Consider the following 19,092-nt stretch of genomic DNA (forward strand, 5'->3'; position numbering starts at 1 on the left):
ACTTGTGTATGAGTCGCTGTAGATTGAACTAGCACTGGATACAAAATGTAAGAAACTCTCACTTCCTCAACTGCAGTGAATATATCACAAATACCCTCTGAAGTGCTCTTAATTGCTTCCATCTATTCTTTTTCTTTCCAGTGAGGTTAGATATTAGTGATAGACTTTGTCTTGGTACTGTGAACGAAGGGACAGGAGCAGGCATGCAGTGTCTTCAGACTTTCGATGTGGGCTAAAAGAAGCTCAGGAGTGGTCGTGGCGCTGTTTCTTCATCTCTTCCTTTTCTTGTAGAGCCAAGTGAGAGCTGTGGAAGTATAAGGTAATATTAAGAAAATGCATTTTTGGAATGAAGTTGGAGGGAATGTTCCCATCAGTATTGCTCAGAGCAAAGTCTGGCTCTGTGTTTACAACTGCAGGGGATGGAAAGTCATGTTTTATCACCAGAAGTAAGAAAATACTAAGCTACATTTGCTGATGCTGTTGGAAGACTGTTTTTGCCACATAACAAATTTTCTCTTTCTGGGGTTCTTATCAGTTGTTCTTTATGCCAGTACGCTGCCAAGCTGTAGCTAGCAGCAGCTACTGCACAGCACCTCTGTGCCTCTTGTAGTGCATGTTCTGGTGCAGTGGAACTGCCTGCATAGAGACTGAAAATGCAAGACAGCACTTGTCAAATCCAGGTCTCCGAGGAACGCTTTGATTTGCGTTAGGCCACTTTCCTGTAATGGAGCAGTACCTGCCTCTTTCATGGACTAATCCTCACCAAATACTGGGTGACTGGCAAACTCTTCTCGTTGCTCTTTAGGGATGGTACAGTTGTTACAGATAAAAGGCAGAAAGGAGCAAAAGGAAGATGTTTCCCAACTCACCGTCAAATAGTCAAGTCTGTTATAGAAGAGGAAAAAAACCATTATTTAGGCTGCATGCATTTTTTTTAAACGTAGAGGCACAGTTGAGAAATAGTCTGAGATGTGTATGTTGTAACAAGTCATTGAGATAACAAAATGTTACCGTGATTTCTATTTAAATCATTATTAAATAATCACAGTGAACTATCTGCATGTTTGAGTAGGAATCAGAGCTGTTTAAAACTTGGTAATATTCTTAACAGCTGTTTTTCGCAGAAATAAAGCACTGGGCCATAAGAAGTGACTGAGATGGTAGAAGGCAGAAAGGGTTGTTAGTGGTCAGAACAGGTAACGCTCAGCTCTGCTCCAGATGGACTGCAGAGGAAGGAGATCACTAGGTTAGCACCAGCTATTAATCCCTAGCTGCTTCAGAGTGTTTTTTTCATTTTTCTTTGTGTAAAGAAACCCTTAAAACCTAAGGGTACGTTCTGCATTAGCATACCGAAATAGTGAGAAGTACAGCAGAGAAGCATCTGTCCACTGCATGCAACTAATATTTGCCAGGTATTGATCTAGTGTCCAGCACTGTTATTCTTTAACTTTAGCCCAAGGTTCAAAGTTTTGCCTTTTGTTTAAAAACTGATTTCAAAGGGAGGTCGTGTCCTCTAGCTAATCCAGACGTGATAGAGGTCTGTGGAATAGAAACAGAGTTTACTGCAACCTGGAGGAAAGCTCAGAAGCCTGTACAGAACCCCCTATGGCACTGAGATGTGTACGCATCCACCCACACTGCAGTACGTAGTGAGCCTGAAAAAGTGAAAAAATGGGGCAAATAATTAGTCCAAATTAGCAGAAAAGCAGAAGCCCCAGGTTTTTCCCAGCTGTTTGTGCACATGCACAGCAAAAATGAAATTGTGGTTATAACTTCTGCAGTTGTATCTGTACTAGCTTCGTCTGGCAAGACTAGATAGTACAATACTGCTGGAAACCAGAGTACAACTGTTACGGTCGTATCTGGGCTATGTGCAACGTTACTGTGTCTTTGCTGACGCTGGGTTGCTTGCACTAGCTTGAGGCAGTGGTTATTGCCCACGTTCCTGTATAAATGGGCATTACAACTGAATTTCTCATAACTCAGAGTGAGTGCATTCAGCACTCCATGAGGTCAAGCTCACTCTATTCAGGTTCAGAGGAGATTTTCAAATTTATCAGGTTCAAGCTGGGCGAGGATTAGATTTAAAGTTGCATGGTTAACCTGATTGTTCTTTGTTAATATATATCCTTGCCATTTGATATTCACAGTCTTATTTTAGGGATCTAACTCAGAAACCAGTTTTGATTTCCACAAAGCCAGTGGCAGTGCAGATGCTCCTCTGCAGGCTGGTTAAGGGCAACTGGGTTGCAGAGCAGCCATTGAGAGGAGCCTTCTCCTGCACTGTGCTTAGGAAAACCAGGTATGTTTGTCACTTACAGCCACCGAACAGCCACTGTGCGTTACCCAGTAATTTCCTTGCAAGGTCCTCAGCTTACTGTTTGGTTGTAAAGTAGTCTATCAAGGCACAACATTGAATGTCCTGCAAATCTAACACAGGTCTGTCTCCCGTTCAGGTCTTGTAACTCATGGAGCGAGAATACTGCATACCCCAATGGATCTGGACTTACCTAGTGGAAAATCCAGCTGCTAGAAAGGTGGCCATCATCTTCCTCTTTGCTTTCATAGTGCAACTTGCTGGAAATCATAGGTGTTTGAACCAGCTTCTAAATTATTTAGCAAAATATTGTGCAAGTTATTAGAATACTTAGAAATTTGGAAATATATTGAATAACTACAGGCATAGAATTTTAAAATGGTCACATTGTTATATACTACTGATAGAGAATTGTCAAAGAGGAAAATGCACTGAAACTTAAAGTAAAAAGCATTGATAGTGTATTTATAGCGTTAAGATACGATGTACGGAGTAGAAGCTAATAGATACAGAGCAGTATATTTTTGATGATTATATCTTAAGATTATATTCTACTGTGCTTTAAACTGAAGTCTAATCAGTTAAGCTAGTGAAACCCAGAGCAAATAGCAGAAAGTAAGTTGGATGAAAATAGCAGGTGCATTTAAGCAAGAATAAGTTGAATTTGGTCAAGGCTCCGTAATCAAAGGGGAAAATAACCAACAGTAATTGTCAAGAGATTATTTATTGTTGTGATCCTTGTATCAGAGAGGTTTGACACAGGAGCATTTTCTGTTGGGTTACCATAGTGAACCCTGGGTTTCTTTCTCACGATACTATTATGTAGGAATATAAATGATAGTGGGTTTATGTAGAGTCAGTCCTGGAATGAAAGAAAAGCATGGAATTCAGCTCAATTTAAAACACTCAAGATTGCTGAAACAGTAAAGAGGCTAGCTTTGAGAAGAGAGCAGAGGACAGATTTTTTAAAAGAAATTTCTGCCTTTTGTGACTGCCAGTGCATTTTGAATGCCCAAATACTCATTAAATACAACTCTTAACTGCAAGTCTTAAACAGTAACTGTAACTTCCACATTGAGAATTGCTCTGTTGTGTTATTCCCTACCTAATTAATGTTTTCATAGCCGTAATGTATTTCTGGGCCTTAACACAGGGTCTATCCCTCCAGCCATTCTGCAGAGCAGATGTAGTGGCCAAGCATAGTAAGACAGAGTTAATGCCATCGTGGCAGTAGGTGCCTGGTGCTGTCATCTGGCACTCACGTGCCCTCTTTTTCCTCTAGCTTCCCCTGGAAGCTGAGGTGTGTTGTTTAATTCCACACGTACAGTTGTGTATCTATCAGACGGCGTACGTTTGCACCAGTAGGCAGCTCTAAACATTACCAGAAGTTCTGTACCAGCCTGCAGAGGTGATGGACTTTGCTCAGATTGTCACCAGTGACATAAATATGACCATGCTTCTTGTCTCTTGTCTTCCCTCAGCTGGATCCAGAACTAGGGCTGGCTTCCACTCGAGGGAACCACCTCCAGAGGCTGTTTGCATCCAGGTTTTCTTGCCATGGCCCCATAGCAATCAGTCCCTTATTTGAGGAGTGTTCAGTGAGCCAGAGGTAAGGGTATGTGCTGACATCCAAACACACATCTAGTTATTTATATGCCAGGTTTCCAACAAAAAAGAGCCATCTCCACTGTGGTAGGTCCTTGAGCTGTATGTTACTCGTGTTTTGAAAGTAAATTTGCTGGAAGCACTGCCGTTTGTCCTGCGTTTCTGTTGTTTGGGCAGTCTGTTAACCAAGTCTAACTTGATCTGGTATGGTTGTTTTTATTATGACGGAAAGTGTTGTTGGTTTTTATTTTTTAAAGGAATTAAGTTTGCTAGTTTAGGAGTTTGCTCTTGTTAGGATAGGAAATGTCAGAGTAGCAAAGAACCAGGTGTCAGGGCTAGGTACGAGCATGTCCTCGCTGCTGATACAGCGACTGCAGCGTCTCCTAGGGGTGGCTGTGGCGCATTGTTCATACGTGGGCATGGATTTCAGGTGTTAATACAGTAACATACTGTTGTGATTTGCTTGTTTTTAAAGAGCAGCAAAACCTTGCTAGAAGTATGGAAATGCCATAGACTAAGGATTTGCACAGGCATCTTCAGCCACTGAGAAAGCTCCACGACAGAATGGTCTGGGGTGGAAGGGCCCTTACAGCTGGGGTCTCAAAAGAGCAGGGCAGAGGGGGAGAATCCCCTCCCTTGTCCTGCTGGCCGTGCTGCCTCGGATGCAGCCCAGGATATGGTTGGCTCTCTGGGCTGCAAGCACACATTGCTGGCTCATGCTGAGTTTTTCATCAACCAACACCCCCAGGTCCTTCTCATCAGAAGGCTTCCACAGATTAATTTTCATTTCCAGTTAGAAACAAACAGAGTCTTATTGTCTTGTTTTTTAAACCTACTGGATGTAACTATGCCAAAACATTAACACAAGTAGGTATCACTGGAAAAGATGTGTATGTTGTGGTGGTCTTTGTTGGTTTATTTTTAAATCTTTGTTGTAAAGAGCCCTGGATAGTCCTGTGTTTCAGCATTACATGTAGTTCTTCACTTTCCAGTGCTAAGGTGTGTGCTCCTGCTACAGCTGAGTTCCAGTGCATGGGAGGATGCGATGTTAGTTGATAGCATGCACTTTGAAACATGCCACCCAGCTGCTCTAGCCCAGGAAGAGGTGGAGGCTGGAACAAAGGGGAGGAGATGGGGAAATCTTTGAGAAACCAGTGCCCAAGGGAGGAGAAGACAGACAGGCACAAGCAGTGTTTAATACAAAGTGAATTAGTTGCTGCTCTAGGATCAGGAACATGTTGAGCACAGTCCAAGTTATGGAACCAGGGAATTAGTGTAAAGCAATGAAGGAGTCAGTAATCAATGCCGTCAACCTGTAAGCAGAAGCTTGTCTGTTTTGGCTTTGGCTTTCTGAACTGCATTGTTGGCATAGCTCGGAGACTACTGCATTAATTATTAAAGCAGACTAAGCCATGCTACGATTGTGAGTTGAGATGGTGTATCCAATACCACACGTGCACATGCAAGCAATAGCTCAGCTGCAAAATTTAATAGGCTGAATCATCTAGGGGTTTGGTGTCTTTTCAGTAGTCTATGGCAACATTGGTGAGCTCAGAATAACTTGATTTGTTACAGGCCTTGCCATCTGTTGGTAAGTTGACCGCTATTTCTGATGACATGGTGTTTCTGGGTCATATTGAGATTTACTTGTTTGCCTAGTCACCTTGCTTGTCCTCGCTCCTCTACCAGTTCCTGGACACTTGCTGAAGCCGATGGGGTGTTTGTAGCGGTGGTAGTTTGTTGTTTAGCAAATGGCATCCGAGGGTAGCTGCACAAAAATGTGTATTAGGCGCGTTGGATCTGTGTCTCTTGCAGGCTGTGCTTAATGCAAAGAAAATCCGTGAGTGCTAATTTACGTTCTGGTTCTGTATCTAAGACTAATAGACACCTTACTGCAGCCACATCTCTTTTGAGTGCTGATACTAGGAAGACAAGCAAGCTGAGGAGGAAAGTTCTGTACACCTAAGGCGAACTGTTAAGTCAAACATGCCTTGGTTACAATCAAGACGGTCACCCTGATTAGCAAAAAAGGCAACATGAGTTCCATCGCTGTTGGTGAGAGCACTGAAATGCAAAGACTCGCATTGTTAAACTCAGCTTTGTTCAGTCTATGAGGTTGTTTATCTGTACTGTGTTTTCTGTACTACAGATATTATTGCGGGGTGCAGAAAGTGCTGTTGTAAACATATGAGTATGCAGCAGAAATAATAGCATGTGTGTTTTTATTCTGTATGTGGCTTAAACAGGAAAGGCCTGCAAGCATGCTGCTTGCCCGGTCGCTGCAGAATTAGATAATTTGAGAACAGACTTCTTGGTTGTTGTGTTTTGACGGAGGGTTTCTGTTCCTGTACCAGAAATGATGATGCAACAGAGGGGATACCAATAACAAGTTGGGAAAGATGCCAGTTTTGTATTTAGTCTTTACAGAACACCACATAATCGCTGGCTTGTACTAGTTGTTCAAATCCTTATAGATAGAGAAGTTCCCTTGGATGGTGCCTTCTGAAGGTGGTTGTGCGCCAGTGACTGACCAGTAGCCACTGTAAACGTTTCTCAGTTTCACCTTACACACCTGGAAACCCCATATGCATCAGTTTCGTGGAAACATTGAGGATCACAGAAAAATTTGGGAACCACTCTTACAGAAGCTGAAATAAATGGATGGTACTTTTAACCATTTAGGAAGTAAATCAGGTACAGATGTGACTACAGATAGGCTCCCTGAACCATCTCCGAGGGTGAGAGCACCTTCCAGCAGGCAATTTTTAAAAATAAAACAAAGCTTCAGTTAGACAAAAAATATATTTGAAGTATAAAATGTTGTAACTTCCATAGTTCTTTATTAAATATTTAATTAAGTTGCATCATTTCATTACAACAACTTCATTTTGTCACATTGAGCTTCTGCTGTCAGGAAAAACAAACTACAATTTCGTTCATTTCTTTTCAGAAGATAAATGGAAAAAATGTTTTTCTTTTTTTTTTGTCCTTAAACAAAACCTTTCTCCACAGTGTATCAAATCCAACCACAGTTTAAAGCTGTATTAATTCTGAAAATGAGCATTATTTATAAGTAGCATTTTAAAATCAATTTTATGTAGTCTGGTGTTATTTTGAATAGCCTTCTAGTATGAGGCAATTCTTACAAAAATATTAAACAGTGTGAATTTAATCTGGAATGTTTGACACTTTCTGCATGTTTGGAGATCTAAATTTTAAACTTAAAACTGAGATAATTTATGTTCACAGACGTAGAACGTAGCAACATCATTTTCTGGAGTTTTGCGTTTGGGTTTTGAGAATCATAACCCATCCACTGCTGCGTGGTTGTGGTACCGCTGTAGTGGATAGGGTGCTCATGAGTTGCTTTCAATTCAACAGAGCAGATTAAAGTACAAAAACGCAATGCATATGTACGCATATGTATGTGGGTACGTACTGTGTATATTTTTACATACATACATACAAAATTGTTAAGAAAAAAGAGCAAAGTATGTGAAAATTGTATGGAAAAGGGGGAACCAACAACATGTAAGTGGCAGCTCCTGTGGACGAACAGAATGTGAGAGGTGTGTGCATACACAGACGTATGACTGACTATGGCTTGCATTGATGACAGTGTTATTTATCTAAGGAGGTTTTATGTGCAGTACGACGGACCTGATGGGTATGTGACATTAATATGGTTAGATTCCAGTTTTGTAAGTTTCCCGTGCATTGTAACTATGCATTACTTCTTAGTGCAACATCATAAGAGAGGCCTGAAGACTGCAGGCTTTTTTCTTTGTTGTTGTAGTTTTAGATACAAAAGGAAAAACTTTTTTATACAAAAGAAGGAAATTAACGTTCATTTAAGATGTCCAATGTGGTAGTCTACCTCTTTTCTACTACACATATTGATGATTAGCCCTTGCACTCAGATGGGTATGATGACTTCTTTTAATGCTGAAAAACGCAATCCAGCTATCCAACTTTCCCTTGCTAGCTTTCCCAATTCCTGGCCCACTGGTGGCACGTGCAGTGCTCCAGCCAAGCACCTGAAGGGGCTGGGCACACATGGTGGGTGCTGCCCTTCTGGGGCCGCAGCACGGGGCTAGTGCTTGTGGCAGCATTTACCGGCACGCGCTTGAGGCTAGTGTGCCACGTGCGCCTTACACTCGGAAACCAGCAAGAGGTCTGAGTGAGAGAGATGGAAATGAGATGAAACTTGTGGGAGCGGGAGCTTTTATCTTAGAGAAAAACAAAAAGCAACTTCCAGCAGTGAGGCCTGGAAGCTGGAGTTACTGTGATAGTACAGTGTATGTTAAGTACAGCCTTACAAGGCTCAAACCTATAAGCCTTGATGTGAAGAGGAGGTGACAGCTACAGACCCTATACTATAGATAGTGACCAAATTGGTTTGGGGCTAAACTGTATACTGTGTTAAGAAAGGCACGAAACTACGGTAGTTGCTTTGTGTTTTAGATGTGCTTTACTTCAAATTGTAATCAACTGACATTTCGCTACCTTTTCCCCAGAAAGATTCCTTCAAATGCTACTTCAGGAGCTCCAGAAGGATTGCTCGGTGGCTAGAGTGTCAGAAGATAAAAGCTCAAATCCTGCTCAGGACCTCAGGAAGAGCGGTAAGTCCTTATGTTAAAGAGTTGGGGGCAATTTCTTCTGCAGCTGTTGCAAAACTAGAGAGAATTTCCTGGGTTTTGTCCTAGTATAGAAGATCTTAGCTTTCTGACTGATGCGAAGGGCATATCTGCCCTTTGGGTTAGCCACCAAGATAGCCATTGATCACAAAATCTGAGTTGCATGGCTATAATACGTTTCAGTAGGGGTTACATCTCTGTAACTTCCCTGATACATGAAAACCAGGCGAAGTCAAGAGTGGCATTCTTATAACCTGGCAATAACAGCAGTTGCTGTAGCTAACAGGGAGGCTTCTGATATCCAACACAAAAGCTTTATGCAGCAAGGGACTGGGCTGAGCAATTCCCTTCAGTTTTTCTAACAAGTAGTTATGCTTATTAGTGAATGCCAAATCTGGATTACTCCTGCACCCCAACAAGAAAAGGACAGGGCTACTACAGTGACAGAAGCTGTATTATTTAAAAGCTGCTTCTGTACAGGCAAAACATGGTGGTGTGTGGTAATAGCACAGCTAACCTGGACACCCAAAAGTAATGAGCTGGCTTACTGTTACGTTCACCTGGACTGGTAGGAGTAATACTTCCATGAGCAAACTGGTCCCCAAACAAAAGTTAACTTAGATAGGTGTGCCTGGTACTGCACTGGCTCTGCACCGAGGGTAGGTTTGCAATGCAGGGGGGAGCTGTGACTGCAGTGTGTAGAACATGAGAGGCACAGACAGCATTTATTTAGCTACTTGCATTAATTACAAGAAAGCCAAAATAGCACAAACTTCAGCATGAGCAGTACAAGTATATCAGGGCACTGCATATTGGGCCTCTCTCAAAAAGGCCCATTCTGTGAGAAGGAGTGCAGCCAAAAGATGTTAAGCGAAGTCATCCTAACATTTCAGTTATAAAAAGAAAGAAAAAAAGTAACCCAACAAACAAATTCCTTTCTAGTCTGATGTCACCATGTAACTCAAGGTAACTCTATTGTCTGGAAGGACTTTAAGTATTAGAAAAACCTCTTGTAGAAGATGGGGGGGGGGGGGAGAGAGGGACGGACCAGAGCAAGCTCACAACAGGAATAGCAGATTCTGAAACAACCAATTCTATTTCAGTTCCACTATAAAAAAAAAAAAAAAATCTCAGGAGAGTGCTTAAGGTTCTGATACATGGTGTTGGGTGTGAACATAACCTCCAACCACACAAAATCCTCCAGGTAAACACAGAGAAAGAAAAATGATTTTGGAGTGTGACATTTCCCTTAAGGGCATCTGTGTTATAACTAGTAGTGCTTTGCGTATAGAAGATCATTGGAAATATCTGGATTTACCTCATTCTCTCCATCTTCCCCACAGTAAATGATCAGTATAGTGTTTCTCTGTCTACTCAGATGCAGTACGTTTCTGTCTCTTTCAAAGTTTTCTGCTCATTAAAATGTAACAAGTCAGAAAGGAATGTCAGAAAACATTTAATAAAAAATAAATCTTGTGTTCAAATAATAATAAAAAATCACGCATCTATTAGCTTTTCAAAATTTTTGCTAGTATGTGCAGATTTGCTGAATGTTAATTACTGTTGTCTTCTTTCCAGTAGCGTTTTTAGCCAAAGTATTAACATGCTGAAGTTTCTGGACTGTGGCTGCTTATTGTCAGCAGTGGACTGTACTTGCCAGTGGGAGCCGTGAAGCAGGTAAGGCCACCACTGTTGGCAACAAGGTGAAGTTTTGTTTTTTGCATGTGGTGTCATCTTGTCTCATAAAGCATTAGATGGGCTCTTGGGGAAAAATCCTACGCATAGTAAGTATGCGGACTAAACTTAGAAAACTGAAGATCATCAAATTGCTGAAGCCATCCCTTCAAACCTACTGTAGTAATACTGTAACCATTTAACTACAGTGGATCAAATACAAATCTTTCACTTTTAATCCATCACACAAGAGATGCAACTCAGACATTATAGTTTAAGCATGCAACATGTCATAGGTAACAAAACTGATTAGATAGATAGTGTATATTAAATAAATCTTTGTGATTAAGTAAAAAATAAATCACAAAAACAATTGCTGAGGAACATGTCTGCAGGCTCAGCTCTATATCTGTTTTTTTCTTTTATACATCAGCAGCAGCCAGATTCACAATTGATAGATATTGCACCAGAAAGACATGTGCAGTGAGAAGGAATATAATCACATTAATGTTTATGATAAAAAACAGATATGACTTCCATGTGTTACATAAAGTGCCTTTAGAGTTGGTGCAGTTAGAAACAAACAAAAAAAATTGTTATTTAGATACCATTAGCAAATGCTTACAAATAGGAGACAAAACAGATCTGTTTTCCGTAGTGCCAAATCACATAGTGCCAGGTTCCTTTCAAAATGCCTCCATTGCAAACAGTAAAGAGGAAAAAATGATAAAAGAATCACTATACAAAGATAATGACAGGGTTAAGCATATTTTCCTAAAATTATTAATGCCAACCCTACCCCAAAATGTTTTATAGTACATGTAAATATTACCAAGGAATAATGAGGCAATTTTTTTTATTGAACATGAGATTTGGCATGCTATGTTATGATTCTCTCTTGACTCATAACTATTCTATTATTTATACAAAAATGCAACATTGAATCCATACGTTTTCTGGATATGGAAAAATATTTATATGCTCAATGAAAAGAGTTACTCTTGATGTAGCCAATATAGAGAAAATTCCCAACATAGCTTTCTCCTATTTTCTTAATGGTTTGGGAACAAGGCTCACCATGTGCACATGTGCTTTGAAAAAAGGACACTGGCATCGTCTTGTAAGAAATTAAGAAAAATGCTCATTTTTTTTCCAAGTACATGATATTTAATTGTAATGAAATATAATCTGAAAATGTCTAAATGAATTAAAAAGTAAACATGAGTTGTAATACTATACCTGTAAAATGATTAATTCCATTCATTGTCATTAGAAATTATGTAAAATATTTATTAAGGGCTTTGCCTACAGAGGCACAACATAAATAGAGTAAGTCCTGCTGAAATGTAATCAGAGTACAAGTTAACCAGTTGGTAATCTGCTGTGGAAACATCAAAAAAGCCATCCACAGGTTATAGTTCAAAATTCTGAATTTAGGCAACTGCACTGTTGAAGGGTTTGCTCCATGAACCAACGTTGTGCAACTGTTCTGCCATAGTCACTCAGAGTCCGTTAGGCAAACGCAAAAGTGCAGCAGAACTTGCTTGAATGGGGGGAAAAAGTATTTGTTTTAATCTACTCCTTCAAATCCTTGAGCGTTTTCAACTGCCATAAGTAGCTTCTCTCGCAAATCTTCAAACGATTCATAAAGAGGTAAGTCAAGGCGATTAAAGCTGAAATTCAGAAGGAAAAAAAAATAATCCATTGAAAAACATATGAGATTTTGAAGAAATAGAAAAGGTCACATATAGTCCATTAAGGCCCCCAAGTTATATGTTTTTGACCAAACAGACACAATCTCTGCAGTGTCCTCTGCAAACATAACTGATGCTTGGTGTTCCCTGATTATAGCATCTGAAGGCAATTGTGCTCGTACTGTGATGAGTTTTCAGAAATAACTACCTTTTTTCTTTCCAGAACTGAAAATGCGAAGTTGTTTATGCCCTCCATACCTTCCCCCATAAAAAGAAATAAAAAAAAATATTTGAAAACATTTCAGCTTTTGTCAACCTGTCAAAAGTCTGTTTTCCTAAGAATTAGCAAAGATGTTTTGAAAAATAATATTGAAAGCTCAAAAAAAGATCTTTAAAAAGTTGTGTACAATTTAACAGGTAATTCAGAGTTGATTTTTTGGAATGTATTTTTTGTTAATAATATTCTTTATTCTATAAAATGCTTTTTATTGAAAGAGTGCCATGTTCTAAACACTAGCTTTTCTATGCAGCACAAGTAAATTTACCTTACAAAGGCTATGGGGAAAAACTAGCTCTTCTAACATGCATTTTAGCGCAAAAACAGTTACCAGAAGAAATGTCCAGAGTTGCAAGGGTTACTTAAGAGTAAATTAAAATACCATTTAAAAATTGTTATCAAAAAGGCTAAGCTATAATGAGTTTCTTGTGGATTCCTTTACCTACATTTATTGCAGAACACTTACAACTACTTTGTTAACAGAATCTTTTATCTTTCATGTGTGCATGTGAAGGCTAAACCAAGCATTCTTCGGAGACTGTCAGAAGCAATGGCAAACTACTGAAGTTGAACCTTGCTACTTCCTGGAACACATTCTGCAACTGTATCAGCAGATAAGTACTAACTTTTCTTTGCCTTTTAATAAATACATGCACACACACACGGTATTGTCCCAAGCTAAAATGTATTTGAGATAGGTATAGACATCACTCTCTCCCCTTTCCTGGCCCTATAACAATACAGAAAAGCAATAATTTTATGCTTTTATGACTTACCATGTGTGAGCTCTGGGCAGTTTATCAGGAGTTCCCCATTGCTCTATTGTAAACAGCTGAGGACCATTTGAACCTGGTTGAAAATGAAAAATATGAAATTTAAATTACTGGACACTACAGAAACTACCCAAATGCTATTTTGAAAATTATATGTTTGCACAAATTGTAGGCTAGATTTTCAACTGGTATAAAATACCTGGTACAAACTCCCTCAATCAAAATTACATTAAAGTAAATAGGAATTCAGTTACTTATTTGCAAATAAACAAACAGCTTAAGTTCACCTAGCTACATTTGCATAGAGTATGTATAATGCCAAAGAAAAAAGCTCAAGTATTAACACTGAAAAAAATTGGCATTCTTGGATAAACTTGCAATCTCCTCTTCATGTGCTGTGAGTATTACTGCTGTTGACAGCTGAACTCTTCTTTGTGGGAGCTGATTCATTCCTGAGCAAGGAGAATGTCTACGCAACACCCACGGTGCACAAAAACTTTACTTCTCAAGGTGCCCCCCAATTTCTCCAGGGCTGGTGGCATCTAGGAGAGACCTTATGTGGGAGTAAAGGTTGACTATACCTATATTTCAGTAATGCCCAGGCTTTCCTGTTGAAGTTCAGAAGTGGTCTGTATAGCCATTCTAAAGGTGAGCATAATCGGTGGGCAGCTGAAAGGAAGCTTACCATAAAGTTCAGCAAATCCATTCATAGGCACGCGTGACGTCCCAGTAACAAATTGCAGTAATCGAATCCGTTTTTCAGCATCCATCAGTAAAACAGCCTATTGAGAAACAAAGAGTCACTTTCACAGCTATGCATGTGGCTGTTAAACGAAACCAACCCAAACCTGAGTAAATTATCTATTTGTATTAGACTGTAAGAAATAGACACGTAACTTTGAAGGGGGTCATAGAGGTAGCAGGCCATTTCTCCGGTTAAACCAGAGGCATCCTTTTCCAACTGTCCTCAGGCTGCAACAAAGAGACAATGTCCTGGCAGCAAGTGGAAGCTACAAATGCTGTTCACCTTTATGAGGTGACTTGCTTTTTCATATGATCAATGACCTGTACCTGCCTGGTGTACAACAGGCACGTGACTATTATAAATATACCTAGCAGGGAGAATAGAGAAACAGAGATGGCAGAAAAACCTTAAAAATCAGGCAGAGGAATGCAAAGTTTCAAAGAAAAATCAGTGTTGCTCTATGACAGGATCTCTTGGGACCATAACTCTGTTTGGGTTAGTGAAACATCACTATATTATAGTTATTGTTGGTACAATTACATAGTCTTCACGTTTCCCGTGCATCATCGTGACAATGATTTAAAAAAGCCAGAAACAAACAAACTGCAACACAGTAAGGTAGCTTTGACTTTTAGGAATAGCCACAGAAGTGAAATGTGATAAGAGTATTACCTTCCAGAACCACTGGATAACAGGATGATTTGGGCAGTAACCATTTTTGTAGATTGTGTGTTGTCTCCAGTCATTAACATCAACATCGCCAAGGCCACACATCAGTAACTATATACAGAAGTAATCATTATGGTGTTAACTGAAGATGGTATTAGTATTATCCTGTGCACTTTAACAGAAAAACAAGATTAACCTCTCCCTCTGTTGTCTGACCTCTTAAACAGCTAAGTGGTGCAAATATAAATGCAGACATAAGGGAGAGCTGAGCTCCTCTTCAAGAGAGTTCTCAAAGAATATCTCACTTTCCTGGAGAAACACTGTACAATATGAAGTACATGTGCTTCACGTGACAGCATCTTTTATAGTATTTTGCTCAAAATATGACCAGTATAAGCATAACAACATTAACTCAGTAAGTTACTTAAATGCTTTACATATGAACATACTCAACCACCTCATTGAGTAAATAATATTTTTGTGCTTTTACTTTATCAATAGACTTATTAATTTTGGGGGGAAAAAGTCCTTATTTCCCACTATAAGTAAAGGATCTTTGTCTCCTAATTCACTGAAGATCTAGTGCCTTCAGAATATAACATATCTTTTGCAATGAGATAGATCTGATTTATTGTCTCTGGACATCAGTTACACAAACTCACCTCTAGTTCATTTTCATCAAAAATTTTAATCAGGTCAATTGGAAGAAGTTCTGTGAATCCCTAAGAGAAAGCAAAATAAAGGTGATATTTGCACAGTATGTAACACTAAGTTTTTTTTATCTACGAGTCTTGGCTTCAGGGAAAGCCACTAGTTAATTAAATGACAGACAACAAAGAAGGATTTTGAAAATGAAATATATGGTTCCTGAGTATTATGAATCTCTAATTTAAAAATTAATCACTAGATTATTTCAAACTCAAGTAATTTAAACTTGAAAGAGAATGCTCTTATAAAAGGAGAACTGTGAAATCATTATATGTAAGCATTCCAGAACTTGTGCAGTCACGCAAAGCTCCTCACTCCCTTAATGAGATACAGATATATAAGAAGTCCGTGTAAAAATATGTATGTATTATTTGGGTAGAAAGGAAAAAAAGTACTTTACCTCCAAAAAAGCATTCATTTGTTTTTGAACTCTGTTGACAAACCGCCACTGGATGACCAGACTATAGTAGGTAAACAAAAACATGAACACATTCATTAGAAGACTTCAGACTTAATTAGCAACCTTAACAGTTTCTGTTTCTCTTCAAGCATCTCCCAACCATACTCTGATGTTAAGGAAACTAAATTAGACAGACATGCTATTTGCATTCTTTTCTCCAGAATTAGTTTACAAATCAAGAATAAATGCAGATCTGAACAGCATTCTGTGACAGCAGTTCATCTGGAAAAAATAAATTCCGGGGTGGAAACTCACTCCCCTTAGGAGATCTGCAAAGCTGAGGTAGTTACCCTAGGCACTTCGGTGTAGTCAACACACAGAAGCAGGCCGAATTGATATGCCTGCTTTAACATGATAATTACTATATCCAAGAAGTGCCATTTCTTTCACAATTTCATTAATTGTGAAGGGTGAAGATTCAGCTTAGAGTGAGTAATTTAGATATAGATGTCTGCAATAATCATTCAGAGAAATTCCATCCCTTCTTGAATATTCCTCATGCCTACACATCAAGAAGATAGTGTTTCCTATTACATCATAGACTGCCTCGATTCGTTAAATCATACAACAATAAAGGTTAAAATCTAAACTTTCTAAGGATTAGGTATAAGCACACTATGTTATCAAAAGGATTTTCTTTTAAAGGGATGTCTGATGATTTATTGCACTACAATAATTGCAGTAGGGTGAATTTCAAAACAGTGCTACTGTGTGTTGTTACACTCAGGATAAATTCCATAAACATATACTTACTCAATGTATTCCCTTTTGTTTTCATTTGTTACCATGATTTCTGACCCATTTGGCTTCAGGTCAACTTGATATGTCTATTTTTTAAAGAAAAAAAAACACAAAACAACAAAACATGACATTATTTCAGGACACGTTTCTCATGAAATCCACCACCCTTGAGCAGCATTTTACAAGTAGTACTAGAAAATTATTACACTGTAATAGCTAATGAGCCATCAAAATATTCCACATCTAAAGATGGCATCATTATGAACAAATTATTTTATGATCACTCTTAAGAATGAATTATTTTCAAAATTCTAGTCCTGAACAGCAGGTTCATTTGGGTAAAGAAAACACATACTCCATTTTCATAAGGATAGAAAAATGCCTTCTAATTCTTCTTGAAAACATACTACTTGAAATCCAGAGAGAAACTCTTCTGTAAAAAGGACAAAAAAGTAAAGTAGAAAAATGGATTACAGAAATGTTTAAACACAGATTTGCTGAGGATGGTGAGCACAACCATCATATGAGCATAAGATGGAAACAAGTTCATTACAGTTCACAAGAAACTACAAGACGAAATAATACATTCAATTTTTGGTAAAGTAATTTATCAGCAGGAATTCGACAGAATTAATGCAAACTTAGGTACCATGAAAGCCAGAAGTTGGTAACTTTTTTACCAGTTCATGCTTACACAAAAGAGCTACCAAACCATGTGCTCGATAGTGCAGCTATGGGGAAGGATATTTCTGAATGCAGATCCTGGTGTTTACATACATTGTAGGCACAAGATTTCATTTTTTAAAAACAATGGGTGCTTGGGAGCATTTTTCATTAAAGGAAAGGAGAGAAGGAAAGTCAAGTATTTTGGCTATTGTTGGGAACTTCCCCAACAACCCCACACATACTATGAAAACATGGAAAAATGTTATATTCAAGACAAAAGAAATCATAAATTTACTTAATTACTTAATATGCAACCCCGATAGACAGAAACAACATGCAGAGAGATATAAGGTAAACTAAGAAACAAATCAGTGAGCCTCAACCTGCAGCTATTTATAAAAGCAGTTTGTAAAGTTTCCCCAAAAGCATAAGCACTTATGTACTTTTTTTTAATTATGCATCACTTGTCATGCACTTCACTGATTATCATTCTACTACTTATTTTGTCTTTCGAGAACGTCTTCACCTATAGGCCCCAAACAGTCCTAAGCTGAGACAATTTTCTAATAAAGATTCTGTAACACCTTTATTACTCCTTATAAGTATTTGAGTCTGCTTCTCGGCCAGCTTCTACTGCTCTTCAGAAAGACATCGTATTGCTCTTGACAAGAATAGAATTTCCTTCTTTAGCATCTCCAGCCTTAGATAGCTCATGAAAAATCATAGAATCATTTAAGCTGGAAAAGACCTATAAGATCATCAAGTCCAACCATTAGCTACCACTATCAAGTCCACTGGTAAACCATGTCCCTAAGCACCACACCACACATCTCTTAAATAACCACCAGGGTGGCGACCACCACTTCCCTGGGCAGCCTGTTCCAGTTCCTCACCACCCCTTCTGTGAAGAAATTCTTCCTGATATCAAGTCTAAACCTCCCCTGGAGCAACTTGAGGCCCTTGCATCGTGTCCTATCACTTGTCACCTGAGAAAAGACTGGCACCCTCCTTGCTGCAAGCTCCTCAGCCTCCTTTTCTCCAGACTAAACAACCCCAGTTCTCTCAGCTGCTCCTCACACACCTTCTTTTCATTTTACTTTACAAAAGACACTTTCCAGCTCTCACAACTGTGCAAGAAAGCTTAAAGGTGTAACTGCTGAAGGGTGAAGAACAGTTAGGTCCCCCACCCTCCAAGCATTTATGAGGGTGAGCCAAACTGGCTTCCTGTGTCTGAGGGAGCCACCAGGGGAGTGTGGCCAAGCCACAGCTCTTGCAGGGAAAACATCCTGACCTCAGGAGCACCAGAGGCAGCTGGCTGGTGGCTGCTCATCCTCTCCAGGCCCAGCAGAGGTGGGGAAGGGGAGACAGCTTGTGTTAGTCATGGGTAAAGACAAATTGCACTTAATTTTTTCCCACATTCATGGATAGGCCCCAAGCTCAGAGGAACCACAGACGCAGCCAGTCTGTCACCAAGACCTCTCTGAGGTTACATGCGGCCTCAGTTCACCACAGATGGGCTCTGCCATCGCTTGTCCCCTACCCCTCCAAGTGCCACCTGAGTACTTACAGCAACCACTGCCAAAAAAACAAAACTCAGCAGCAGAGAAAGGGAGATTAATATTCAAAGCCTGTAATGACATTAACATTCAGCAGTCCCAATCAGGTCCACAAGCACATGATGCTGTCTTTTGGCAATAACCAGTAGGATGGATGTACAGACTTTTGGGTTAACCTTTACATACCTGTCCGAAGTTTTCCTCATCTATGCAAAACATGAGATCCAGCTCTGTAGGGTCATTTTCCAGGATCCACTTCAAAGAGTTGTAGTATTCACTATCCTACAGGAGATTGAAATTAAGCAACGTTGGAATATATAAACATTAAATGTGCAATTTAATTTTAAAATAAACAAATAAAAACATCTAAAATTAGAACTCCAAAGGGGTTGGAAGGATGGGAACCTTTTTATTTGTATAGCTACTGTAAAGCAGGGTAAGATGAATTATCTTATTCATTTGCATTTTTTAGATGCTGTATTCTTAGATTTGTGTAACTCTCCTGAATTGACTTGTAACTTTGTTATTATACAATAGAGTGTACTAATTGGTTAGAGAATGTCTTCTAGA

General features: G+C 39.2%; 2 protein-coding genes across 17 annotated transcripts in view; one reads left to right on the forward strand and one right to left on the reverse strand.

The window, feature by feature from the left end:
- ALPK2 (alpha kinase 2) overlaps positions 1-12,968 on the forward strand; it is an 84,275-nt gene extending 71,307 nt beyond the window's left edge. For 2 of the 4 annotated variants that reach the window (XR_005815038.1, XR_005815039.1), the window contains exons 14-16: positions 8,440-8,544; positions 10,138-10,236; positions 12,719-12,968. The gene's annotated coding sequence lies outside the window, so the exon portion shown is untranslated. Of the gene's footprint in view, positions 1-8,439; positions 8,545-10,137; positions 10,237-12,718 lie in introns of those variants that run through there. The other 2 variants (XR_005815041.1, XR_005815040.1) reach the window with 2 other exon arrangements.
- The window catches only part of NEDD4L (NEDD4 like E3 ubiquitin protein ligase), a 154,059-nt gene continuing 141,709 nt past the window's right edge, over positions 6,743-19,092 (reverse strand). For all 13 annotated transcript variants that reach the window (XM_040539970.1, XM_040539971.1, XM_040539972.1 and 10 more), the window contains 8 exons: positions 18,709-18,804; positions 16,313-16,386; positions 15,500-15,560; positions 15,054-15,113; positions 14,395-14,502; positions 13,663-13,759; positions 12,981-13,053; positions 6,743-11,906 (listed from right to left, as the gene is read on the reverse strand). In XM_040539970.1, coding sequence (XP_040395904.1) covers positions 11,804-11,906; positions 12,981-13,053; positions 13,663-13,759; positions 14,395-14,502; positions 15,054-15,113; positions 15,500-15,560; positions 16,313-16,386; positions 18,709-18,804 — 672 coding nt within the window. In that variant the 3' untranslated portion in view covers positions 6,743-11,803. The remainder of the gene's footprint in view (positions 11,907-12,980; positions 13,054-13,662; positions 13,760-14,394; positions 14,503-15,053; positions 15,114-15,499; positions 15,561-16,312; positions 16,387-18,708; positions 18,805-19,092) is intronic.

This window comes from Cygnus olor, chromosome Z (assembly GCF_009769625.2).
Source record: "Cygnus olor isolate bCygOlo1 chromosome Z, bCygOlo1.pri.v2, whole genome shotgun sequence".
Taxonomy (NCBI): Eukaryota; Metazoa; Chordata; class Aves; order Anseriformes; family Anatidae; genus Cygnus; species Cygnus olor.